This window comes from Lampetra planeri, chromosome 43 (genome assembly GCF_965212315.1).
Source record: "Lampetra planeri chromosome 43, kcLamPlan1.2.h2, whole genome shotgun sequence".
Lineage (NCBI taxonomy): Eukaryota > Metazoa > Chordata > Hyperoartia > Petromyzontiformes > Petromyzontidae > Lampetra > Lampetra planeri.
The window spans coordinates 8426067-8439080 of NC_136149.1; the positions used below are offsets into that span (position 1 = coordinate 8426067).

The following is a 13014-nucleotide window of genomic DNA, read 5'->3' on the forward strand; positions in this document are numbered from 1 at the left end:
TGATTGGTCAACTAAGGAGCGATGCTCACGTCGAGGTCCGCATACACTCCGTCTGCCGTGAGCGGGGACTATATAAGGGGATGCGCAAAGGCGCACGGGGGGGGAGTACCAGCGAAGACTGAAGACGGAGGAGGAGGCGGAACCCTGGGACCCGGGGCCGAACGTCCGTGAGAGGGCCGGCTCGTGGGACTCAGAGGTTGTGGCCCACGCTCAAGCTGGGGTGGGCCTGTAGGCTCCACGGACGTTACGGGGTCAAGTGAAGTGTGTGTAGCCGGAGGAATAGAAGCTACACGGGTCAAGTGAAGTGTGTGTAGCCGGAGGAATAGAAGCTACACGAGTCAAGTGAAGTGTGTGTAGCCGGAGGAATAGTAACTACACGTGTCGAGTGAAGTGTGTGTAGTCCGAGGAATAGAGACCACTCGTTGTATAGTGACAAGTCAAGATTTAATAAAAAGTGTGTTACCCGTCAAGGAGTTTCCTGCCGTCATTCAAATACTTCACCTGTAGTAAGGCGAGTTGATGGCTTGAGTGGAAGGCGGTGGTGAGGAGGAGGAGGTGGTTAAACCTTTGTCTGGGCAAGCGTCATGCACGCTGGCCATATGCGTCTCAGCCGTACAGGGGCTAAAAATGTTCGAAAATATCGTTCGAACACCGATTTGTTCGAGTTCTGGTGCGTTCGATCTCCGAGGTTCTACTGTAGTTGCAACCATCAGTATCGGGCATTTGCCAGAATTGTGAAAATGTCCCGCTGCAGTCTTGCGCCTTGAAATATACGGTGTGAAGTTGTCAAAGTACGTCCACGAGGGAGCAGGGGGTGACAGGAAGTGATATCTAGAGTTTAATGTGTTTGAATGAATTATCATGTCATGTATCGAACAATTGAATGAGTTCACTTATCATTGTCAGCGCATTCTTTAGCGCTGAAGCACTGCCGCATGTTTGCATGTGCTTTGTGGCCAGCAGCAGGGGCGCGAATTTAGAACCCACGGTGTTTACCGCGTATTAACCGGCACATGTGCTTGTGTTTACAGTGCTTGTGTGCGCTTCATGCATGTAATGGACGCGTACTAATCTCTGGCACGTGACGATTCTTCTTCCTTCTTGCGAGGAAATGGTGTCGTGTTTCCGGGGCACGATCCAATTCATGATATGTTTTTTGTCTCGATAGCCAGTTCGTGTTGTCTGTGGTCTACATTCTGTCTAGTTCGTGTTGTCTTCCCTGTGTGTTCAGTCTTGTTGGTGATATCTGTCCTGTGTGGTCTGTCTTGTTGGTGATATCTGTCCTGTGTGTTCTGTCTCGTTGGTGCCATGAGCATAAGCGTGTATTATCGTATAATTAAAGTGTGGGGAGTGTGGTGGCCTTGCAATTAGCACACTGCCCTGCAATTTCGACCAGCTTCCCGAGTTCTGTTCCTAGCGATAGCTAAAATCGGTTGCTACTCCCATTGACCAGTGCGATGAAGTACGATGAAACAACACAAGCTGTGGATTGACAAGGCACTGTAAAGTATCATTAATACTGGATAGAAAAATTGCACAAATCACAAGCCATCAATTCTCGCGCAATCTATTCAATGCCTGTAAAACGGGAGCACGGTTGGAGCGGTGATGCAGTGGTTACCGCACTGCACTATGTCCCTGGCGACCCGAGTTTGATTCCTAGCCCACTGCTTAAATCAACGGTCGAGTGCCTGGAACCACCACCCCCCCTCCCCTTCACCAACTCGTATTGACAAGCGGAGGTGAAGTATGGTGAAACCGCCCCGACGAATGACACGACAGTGGGTAGGCCGTCTTCCATTAGCCAATCGGCAAAATCGCTGTAAAGATGAAGGGCATCCGAATTTATTTGAACTGAATCATTGGAATACCGAATAAAAATTCCGAACTTGACGAATGCCTGGAACATGCTGATAACAAACATTCACGGCACATTAGTGAGCTATGGAGTTACACAGCGCACACTTAAATTGTAGTTGCACTGTTTTGGCAGACTTAGTGGAGTAAACACTCTTGGCAGGACACGTGCTGGTGTGTCATGTGGTGTAGATAGGAGGAGGCTTATTGAATTAAATTGTGGCATCATAAGGCAAAATTGGCTAACATTAGAACTGTTTGTGTGTGTGTGTGTGCATGCGTGCTCGTACATGTGCGTGCGTGTGTGCGCGTGTGTGTGCGTGCGTGCGTGTGTGCATGTGTGTTTTGGTTTGGGCATTCTCAGGTACTGCTGGCCAGCAGCTTTGTTCCTGGTTACGCGGGGCTCAGCGCCGTGGAGTACCTGGGAGAGGTGAGGCTCGCTCACCAAGTCACCCACTCATCCATCTCATCCACAGTTTGTGCAGCCACCACACTTGCCGGTTACAACATGCTCACTCGCCAATCAACTCGCTCTCCAACTCTGTAACTCTCCCACTAACTCATTCACTCATCCACTCACCACACTGCAGGTCACCTCACTTCTCTTTCCGCTTATTCTCTCGCACTGCTCCAGGTTGGAATTCCCCTCCCATTATCGACCAAGCCCAAGCTCTTAACCTTGCTCAATTCAAGAAACACGATTTCTGGCCAGCTTGCGGTGTTGTTGCCTTTTGGGCCTGTGCTCGGCAACTGTAAAATCAAAACAAGTGACAGTGTTACAGCATGTGGCTCACAGTCACCATGCTAACGACTTCCACGCCTGGTCTCTCAGCCCATCATCATCATCTCTTATCCCTCAGGGGTCAATAAAATAAGTACCACTTTTAATCTAAGTCAACAATTTTCCTCTTGGGGTGACTAACTAAATCGGAATGTGGAATTTCCATCACTCATTCAGGGCAATGCTTTTTTGGCGGATCACAGAAATGTTGCGAATATCCCTTGCCACGTGCATTAAGGAGCCGTACCCTGGCTCTCCAGGAGAAGGCGGTACAGCAAATGTGGAATTCACCTCTTCCGGGATAAAGCATTGCCTCCTCGCACGCATGGGTTTTTCTCCCAACATGTATAATAAACGCGCATTAATCGGCTATAAACACCCAAGGCAGGACCCCTCCTTATAAAAAAAGTCTCGTGACTCAGTGTGGCTTTCCTGGATAAATAAGTAGTCATGTTATTTAAACAAAACAATTAAAATAGGAAGCCACTCTTTAATGCCACTTGCATAACCAATCAGCTCGTGCCTAGGGGAGTTGCTATTCTCTAATGTGGGGAAATCAGCCAGAGAATGCAACTCAATCATAGTTATAAGGTAAATGTTTTTTCAAAGGCCAAAACATCACAGTCTTAAGTGTCTTGCTGCTTACATTTATCTCTGTTAGGGGAAATTCCACATTACTATGGGGAGGAGAGTCAGTCTATATGGAATTTGACCAATGCAGGCTTCCACAAAAGTGCTGCTCATATTATTCACCCTGATGGGGATGACTCGGACTCAGGTTTTGTTAGTCCAGCTGGTGAGGCCCCATTGAGCTTAGCAGCTCTTGATTCAAGGACAACCACAGCCCAACACCATCACCGACAATTACAGTACATACAGAGGCTTACATAAACTGCCATGGAGTTACGTTTTTAGTTTTTAGTTTATTGACCTTCCCCCGCACGTGATGTGAAGAAGCTCGTTTTGATTAAATTAAAGCAGGTCATGAAAGGAGAGCATTTACTTGCTGACACATTCCAGTTGATAACATTTAAGGCTCAACTCACTGATTTGGAGATTTAGGCATCCAAGGCGGTTCTGTATCAGAACACTGTTTAGTTTGTTGTCCTTCACCCCCACCTCCGATTAGCACGGTTGGCTACGTACGGTGGCGAAAGAAGTTCAACATACATACACACAAATAGTGACCCGTGTTGTTGCAAAGAGAGCCATAGAGACTCATACGCTCAAAACTTATTTCAGCTAGCAAAGTCTATTGAGCTCAGCAGCTCTGATACAAGTGCGCCACGGTGCCGAGATGTTATCTCCCTCGCCTGTTATGCAGGAGGTTGTGGGTTCGATCCCGACCTTGCCACCTGTATATTTGGACTTTGTATGTTCACCCCATGGTCGTGTGGATTTTTCTCCGTGTCTTCCGGTTTTTCCCTCCACATTTAGAAACATGCGTTTATAATGTTTGGCTCCTATACATTTCCGCGTGATAAGCCACTTCGTTGAGCTGTCATTAGTGGTCAGGTTGCTTCTGAAAAAGAGCCACATAGCTCAGTGGGCCTTACCTTGTAAAATACAAATAGTTGAGTCCAGATTCGAGGGAATGATGAAAAAAAATATTGTGGTGATACGAATGTTTATTATTTAACTTGAGTCTCAAAACTACATTTCAGGAGTGTGCTGCATTCGGGTTTGTCCAGTGTGTGATAATTTGGCCTGGTGGGCAGGGCAACTCGATTCACTTCCCGAAGGATGCCATTATACAAATCCCTGTTCTGCGGTTTATCGTGGACAGCCAACCATCACTTCAGGATTCGTAAAATGAGTATCACTAATTGTGACAAGTCGGAAACAACTTGCCAGCATTGGTTTTATGCAGGCCTCGTTCTGCTGGTGAGGTACTGAATGTTGAAACCGAACCAGAGTTTGTCTTGTTTTGAGCTCATGCTGTTGGGAAAGAAGCCTGTGCAGTCAAAGAGCTGTTTTGCATGGGAACGAGGCATATTGCCTGCTTATTTTACAAGGAAAAACTGGCCCCCACCATGGTGATGTGGAATGTCCACCGATGTCTCGGGCTCGCCAGTGGCGGTAAGGGCTGTCCCATTGCTCAAACGAGCGGGGAGACGCCGAATTAGAGACTGGGCCTATAATTCACCCCCGTGAATAATTATACCGCGGGTGGAAATTCCCATCGCATTATTCCCAAGCGGCAGCACGGTGCGCACTGGTGACACACCATCCAGCGTAATTACACCCCGAGTGTCGCAATCATCATCCACAATTGTGTTGCGAACACACTCCCACACGCAAGTCACGTGCAAGAGCAGCGTGTGTACGAGTGCACCTGTGTGTGTGCGTGCATAGTGGTTAGCGCTACGCCGCGCTACGAACCCGGCGACCCGAGTTCGATTCCCGCTCACAGCCAACACCAGTGACCATTATTTTAACCGGTCGTGGGGCCTCCCCTAGGTCGACTCAGCCTTATAAACGAGTACCTCTTGTGGTGTGTGAACATCAGCACTGGGGAGCCAAAGGCGGCCGGGCGTTGTGCTGGCCACCCACCCCTTTGTGTGCCGTCTCCCCCTTTATAGGTGCTTGCTGACAGCACTTGCCCCGACAATCTGTTAATGGCTTTGTCTTTGTTTTGGAGAACAGTGGCACAGTGGTTAGCTCACAATGACATCTATTCAAAGCCGCAACCAACATCAGTGGTAAACAATATCTGAACTTGTCCCTCGGTCCTCACCTGGATCAACGCAGCCTCATTTGAGTACCTGGTGCAGTGTGTAAACAGCACTGGGGATTCGAAGGTGGTGGTTATGATGATGATGATGGATACGTTAGGAACGGACCTGAAAATCTCCTGGATTCCTTAGCCGGAGCCACGCAGCGGTGGGATGGATGCCCTCTTGACCTCGGTCTCTGTGCGATGGGCACTCGCTAACTGCATGCATCACCCGCCCCCACAGAAATGGTATGACGGCGGCTTCACGGACAGCCTGCCGCACCTGCCGGGTGGGCGCACCATCACCGTGTCGCCCTTCAGCGGCAAGCATGACGTGTGCCCGCACGACCCCAGCACCATCGAGCTCTACGCCACTTTCGCCAAGCAGGACATCATGGTGGGCACTCGCGCCCTGCCCCTGTGCCCACGCGCCCGCCTATGGGGCACACACACCCCTGCCACGGTGCCCACGTGCCCTGCCAAGGTCTACTCTAACTCGCAAAAGCTTGTTCCCTATTGCCACCATCACCTCCACTTCACAATCGTCACCTCTCTTATCTCTCCTCACCTCAACTACCCTCACTCACTACTCTCAATTCCCTCCCTCCCTCCCCTCCCTCCCCTCTCACCTCAATCACCTCTCTGCCCCACCTCCTGCACCCCTCTCCCTTCCGCCCCAGGTGAACCTGCGGAACCTTCGGAGGGCGAACCTGGCCCTGTTCCCGCCGGCGCGCGAGGAGCTGCGTGCGTTCTACGAGCAGGGCGCGAGTGACGCCACGCTCTTCCTGCAGCGCGAGGGCTGGCATGAGGAGGAAGGCAACGACGATGGCGGGGGGGGCGGCAGCCTCAGCCAGACCACCAAGCCCGACCATTGAACCCGATGAACGGCCCCCACTCGTCGGCCACCTCCACCCCGCAATGGGCTGTTGCCAGATGGACGGTTACCTGAGAAGATGTAATCCAGAATGGGTTGCCTGTGTAGATGTGTGTGCTTATGTGTGTATAGTCTGAACCGGTCCTGGGTCTCCCCTAGGTCAATTCAGCCTCAAATGGAGTATCTCGTGCTGTGTAAAGATCACTACTAGGGAAACAAAGGTGGTTGGGCGTGGTGCCAGCCACTGCTCCATCGAGTGCCATGCCGGCCTTCATAGGTGCTCGTTAACAGCACTTGCCCCAACAGTCTGCTACATAGGGGATCTTTGTCTTTATTATGGAGTGATAGGCCAGTGGTTAGTGCACTGAGCTATGAATCTGGCGACCAGAGTTCGATTCTCACTCGCGATCAATAAGTGGTGAATGTTTATACTGGGCCTCCTCTAGATCTGCTCAGTCTCAAATGAGTAACTAACTGGCAGAGGTGTGGACTCGAGTCATGTGACTTGGACTCGAGTCAGACTCGAGTCATGAATTTGATGACTTGCGACTCGACTTGGACTTGCATAACAATGACTTTGTCCCACCTATGAGATGTGGACTCGAGTCATGTGACTTGGACTCGAGTCAGACTCGAGTCATGAATTTGATGACTTGCGACTCGACTTGGACTTGCATAACAATGACTTTGTCCCACCTCTGCTAACTGGTACAATGAATAAACATCGCCACTGGGGAGACAAAGGTGGCTGGGTGTGGTGTTGGCCACCTTCCCCCACGTATACCATGCCGGCCTTGATAGGTGCTTGCTCACAGTGCATGCCTCAATGCCCAGGTAAAGGCTATCCAGGGATCTTTATACATGTGTATGTCTGCATCATTGTCTTCATGGTTTCCCACTCAAACGACGGTCACCTCTTTACAGCCATGAGATAGTGAACATTCCACATTCTCATGGCAGGGGTGCGTAAAAAAAAAGGAATAACCACTGGACATTTGACAAAATGGTACTCATTTTAATCACCCTGGAAGGATGATGGGCCGAGTCAAACGCGATGGGTATTTGAACGCCCAAACTTTCCAGCTGTGAGTTGGATCATCTTTAATCGGAGTGAATCCTATACGCTGTGATCTAATCACGTGACGAGTGCATTAGCGAAGGGCTGCTATTATTGATCGGCCTGCCATGTATTAGTGGGGCATTGCGAGGTATTCTCGTGATGCTGTGTAGCCGGAGGATCCCCCAGTAACCACGCCAGCTTCACCTGACCAACATTAAACCAGGGAGCCACAAGTGTGATTTTGATGGTGTCAGACCGTGCATCAGTGACTTGCGCAAAACAAAAGCAGCGTTTTATTCACTTTGTTTGGCACTCCGTATTTCATCTCGACATGGATTTATCACCTATGTAAACCAATGTCTTAAGTTTCGAAGCCAGCTGCTGGCCTGAGAGCATGGCAAGTTTGGAATGCCACTCGTGTCCCTTGGAAAATGCTCGCAGGAAACTCGAGTACACAGACTCACGAGACTCATTTAGAGAGGCCCATAGAGAGAGAGACCCATCGGCTTGCGGTGAATGAGTTCATGATGTGTGTCCACTGTTGCTGATTTATTGCCGATGTGTTATTGGTGGGCCATATGACGTAAGGCAGCCCTCCCTCCCTTTGCTTGTGTGAGAGCTTCCTTGTGGCTGGGTGATGGTGGTGACATCCACTGATGGGGAGGGGCTTATTCGGAACGATGTTCGTTTCCTCAGTCATCCCACCGCTGGACTTTGATGCTGCCCAGGCGTACGGCTGAGTCTGTTTGCGTTGTTGCAGAATAGCTTTTTCGATTTTTTTTTTTTGGACCGTTTACAATTTACATAGGGGTTAGAATTTACGTGGTTTCAGGTTTTACACAAATGTTTTGATTCTAATTTACCGTGAGTGCTTAGTGTGTTTAATATTCATTGTCTAAAACAAATACAGTGACTCTTTCATGGTGGTTAGCTGACACGGAATTGCAGTTGGCTGTAGAGAGATGGGTTGTGTTGAAGGGGGGGACCCCCTATCGAAGCAGTTCTGTGGTGCCATCCTCTGCAAGGGGTTTTTCCGCTTCGCGTAGGCGCGAATGTCTGCTGCCCGTAAGCGGTAAATTATAAGCATGCATTAGCGCACCCAGTGCCTTAACTTTAACGACAAGATTTATACCAAAATTGTGCATTAAGATGCATATATATTTTTTAAATGTTCATATTAACTATGTGAAGAGCGAAAAAAAACACGTTCTGGGCTTTCAAATCAAAAGTCAAGGTGAGATCTTTCGTGAATCAAACAAGCAATCGGCCTGGTGCTCGTCTCTGTTTTGATAGTTTCTAAGCCAGTGGTGGAAATTCCTCCGACAGCAGGATGCTGATGATGTCGGCGCTGCTGCGTGGGTCTCGATCGTGGGCTTTTTTGAAGGAGGCCTCGAACACACTACACGTTTTACACGTGCGATGATGCCAGGGACAGAATCGTCCACGAATGCTATATTTTCAGTACAACATTTAATTGTTTGTAACTTCACTCTGCTCTCTATAAAACACGCTGGTTATTGCGTTACTGAAGAACACTGCGTTATGGAAAAAATTGCGTTATAATATATAATATAGAGTAAAAGCACAGTCTGCAATAACACGTGATATGCATACGCAGGCTGAACAAAGACCAAGGTGCATGGGTAGCATCTGGAAGCATCCAGCACCATGCTGCTACTACGCCAAGGCAGCTGTACAACTGCGTATTCCTACTGGCGCGACACAGTTCTGATCGCTCGATCGTGTTATATTCGCGTTATGAAAAAAATGCATTCTAGGAGAACGGACTGTACGAGCAAGCCACATGTCCTTAGGACGTGATCGTCTGTCCGGCTCTCCCAGGCAGCAAAATTTGTATTCTTATATTTATATATCGAGCCCTGTCTCCCTGCACTTGTATCTTACCTTCTCTGTACTGCATATCGCTCTCTAATAGACTGCATATCGCACTTTATTTTCACTTTGTCCTGCGTGTTACGGCCGGCTCAGGTGCGAGAACCCTGAGCTTTGTGTGGGTCCCCCCAAAAATCCTCACCTGCCGTATTGCGTAACAATTTTATTCAATCGGGGTTGGGGGCGTCTTTAAGGCGTGTACTGTGTGTGGGTAGACTGCGACGTTGAGAGACACGTTTTGAGATCACATGTAGAGGCAGGTAAGGGGTCTAAGTTCAGCTTTAATGAAGTAATGAGACCAAGGGGATAGTCGGACGGGGAGTCGGCACAACCCCTAGCCCCTCTGTGGAATTAACTCACCCGATGCAAGCATTCACATTCACACATCCCCTAGAATCCCTTTTTGGGAGTAATTAATCCGGTTTCTGCAATGCAAATGTACGGCCAGTAATCCCCTCTTACGCTCAACTGCCCCTTTGTTCCGGTGCACACCTCACCCCGGTCACGAGAGCGCACGGTTGAGTGACGACACCACACGATCAGGCACAGAGCACACGCACACATCAGTATCAAGAGTACTCAGACGTCACTCTCCAGACTCGGAGACAGTCCACTCACGGCAACATCGCCATGCTCCGGACTCGATGCACACGCTCCAGGCTCGGTGTACAACAGCACCGACTCAGAGGTCACAATTGAGACACCGCACACATTTCAGAAACGGTGCTCATCCCAGTGTCGGCTTGAGCACGACCCTTGGTGCAGTCACGATGCTTTGCCGCCCAGTCTCAGCCAGCTCTCTTTCAAGTAGCAAGGCTCCATTGGCAGGGCACTCGGGATCTCTGGTTACGGTGACTGAAGCCAGAACCAGTGCACCAAGACCTCCTGTATACCGGAGGTCTGGTGGACTGGACCTCTGGGGGTTATCCGAGGTGAATTATAAATGTGTGACATCATACTTGAGTCATTGGTGAATAATGACGAATGAATCTGGCAATAAAAAATAACTACGATGAAACTTAAATACGTATGGTAACCTATAACGATATAAAATACTTTTCTAAGCTCATTGATCGTTAACAATGTGGTTTCCAAGTGTAACCAGTGAGCGGGAACAAATGACGTCATGCATGCAGAGCGTCCGTTGAATTGGTTTATTCGCTAGCTAGTTAGGGTAACCTCACACAATGGACAATTGATAAAAACATTGATATTCATTATTCATACATTTATTTCCGCGAATCATATTGGGTCAGGAAAGGAGGTTAACTACTCGGTTGAAACAAAATTCAGTAAGGGAGGTGCAGCAGTAGCCAACAAAGGTTGAGAACCACTGCCGCAGAAGGCCAAGCGGTACCGGTCTGGCTCCTGACAGAGGAATGGAAGCCTCTCCCCTGCAGTGAGCGTTGGGACATTTCACGTGGCCAACCTCGGGGTTAACCTGCTATTTATGAAGGTGAGGAGAAGAGTCTGGCTCTGCTAAATTGAGTTTTGGCCAGAAGGCGTCACAGATTTTCCTGTCCTTGCCTGGGCCTCCAGCACAAGTTTTGTTGGGGGGGTTCCACCGTGGTTATTTGGGATGAATTAGTGCTAAGTAGAGGGTTTACCAGCCACTCAGACAAACGTATCTTGCAACATATTACAACAGCAGCTGCTATTCGCCACTAAGTGGCGGTGACGTCACCACGGTGCTTGAAGCCAGGCCAGGTGCACGCTGAGGCCACATGAAGTGTCGAAGGCTCGCTGACAGGAAGTCAAGGGACAGACCCAAGTGCCATGAGTTGATTGAAAGATGACTGGCAGATGCACCACCTGTGCCCCCTACTGTGCGAGCTTGCTGCATTTTAGTCGCCCAGCGCTCCGCTTATTTTTAGTGGCGTTCCACTGCCCTCCGCTGCTGTTGGAGGGTGATTCCAACTTCCGAGTAGCGTCGTTCACGAGCCTCCATATAGGCCAATCTTGACACCGCTGGTAGCAGTCTTCGGCAAGTCCACTCAGCTCTACATCGTCCTGAACTACATCATACCATCTCTCCTCCGGCCCGTTTAACCCCCTCTATCTAGCCAAACAGAAGCTGTTTGGGCATGCAGTGCCTGGGCATACATGACCAAGTCAATGCAACATTGCATTGACTACGGAGTCAATGGGGGAGGGGGGCATTGAAAAGTGACTGGTGATGACCACACCCAAGATTTTTATCGCCCCCTCCCTCTTGACGAATTTAAGGGGAGGTGGATCAGGGGTGTTGTCGATGCTGTTGCTGCCTTGCCTCCCTTTGGGTTGAATATCGATTCTGTTTGATTTTGGTTCATTGAGCGCGAGAGATTAATGCAGACGGCGCACTTCGATAAGCCGTAAAGTTCATCGGCACATGACGCAGAATTGGATTTTGGAACGATTTGACTCGCGTATTGGCTGCTGCTGGTTCTCGGTTGGAGGGAGGCGGCAGGGGTGATAAAGGCAGCAGGGCCAACACGCTTGGCCCTGGATCTCGATTAGCATAGAATCGTCGCGTACTCGGCGGTCTCGTTCGCATACTTGGTGCACTGCGAGTGGCTGTTGAGAAACGAGTCTGTCCAATGAGAGATATTGTTCCAGTATGTTCATGGTTGAGAGTTTGTAGAGTGAAAAGGGGGTGACGGACTGTTTCCGAAGACTTTGCTGAAGTCCAGGCAGATGCCATGGACGTATCTATTTGTGGTGAGCATGACAGTAATCGTGTAGAATCAGTATTGTATTGAGGCTGGAGGAATCCGATGAGCTATGAAGCTCTTTTTCACAGATGTCCAGTACGTTGATGAGGGCAGCACTGGTGGAGCCTGAAGGGCGGAAAGCAACTTAAATTGAAAATGTCAAGGAGTGGGTGGGTTGTGGAGAAATGGGAAAGATGGATGTCCTTACAACAATCTCCTCAAGCATCCTGGATCAAACAGGAGTGATGGATATTGGTCTGAAGTCAGAAAGGCTGACAGGGGGTGGAAGTCCTTAGGAATGGGAGTGATGAAGGCTCGCTTTCACTACTTGGGAACAGTCGAGGAGGATAGAGACAAATTTAATAGCTGGGACGATGGGGCCTGCATCAGATCGGGGCACCAGCACGAAGGGAGCAGTCTGGGGAGGTTATCGCGACCCCCTTGGCTGTGTTGGGGAGTCCCCTGTCCAAACCACCGCATCTCCTGGTCAAGAGTTGCGGTGGTTTGGGTTTTGAGATGTGGTGCCTACTTACAGAACCCCACCGCTCCACTCGCTCAACTCCACTCACTCAACGTGCCGCTCGCGTGTCGCATGTGCCGTGGTGACGCAACCGCCACTTTAGTGGTGAACCGGCGCTTGTTGGAGCGAATCCACGAGTGCTGGGGAATCACACCTCGACTGCTTTGATATTATTTTGTTAAGTGGCGCCACAGTCGTGGAGCATAAATGCTTCGTGTTGTTTCAAATGACCTTTTTGTACATTTTGGCACGACTGGCGTAAGCTGATTTGCCTGCGAGACATCACCGACGTCCGTTGCATGACCCTGACGCATGGCAACCGCCAAGGATGGAAACAGCAGAGTAACAAAAATGAAAAATAAAAAAAAACTGTCTGGACTTGTGGTTTTGGTGTTATCACATAACTCGTGGCAGCTCTAATCCCGGAGTACCATGGAACACTGTGTTCACTGGCGGAGCCAGTGGGGGTGGGGTGGCACCTGCCCCCCCCCCAATGATCCGATCGAAATGAGGGATTTCGATCGGATCATTGGGGTTTATTAGTAATAAATCGGCATTTTTTTACCGCCACTGCCACTGTGTAGCATATTATTACGTGCCAGGGATTCTATGAGATGATA

General features: G+C 49.5%; 1 protein-coding gene across 2 annotated transcripts in view; it reads left to right on the plus strand.

Moving 5' to 3' along the window:
• The window catches only part of LOC144732704 (patatin-like phospholipase domain-containing protein 4), a 38220-nt gene extending 28978 nt beyond the window's left edge, over nt 1–9242 (plus strand). For both annotated transcript variants that reach the window (XM_078614280.1, XM_078614279.1), the window contains 3 exons: nt 2222–2287; nt 5599–5751; nt 6035–9242. In XM_078614280.1, the coding sequence (XP_078470406.1) occupies nt 2222–2287; nt 5599–5751; nt 6035–6229 (414 nt within the window). In that variant the 3' untranslated portion in view covers nt 6230–9242. The remainder of the gene's footprint in view (nt 1–2221; nt 2288–5598; nt 5752–6034) is intronic.
• The last annotated feature ends 3772 nt before the right edge of the window (nt 9243–13014 follow it).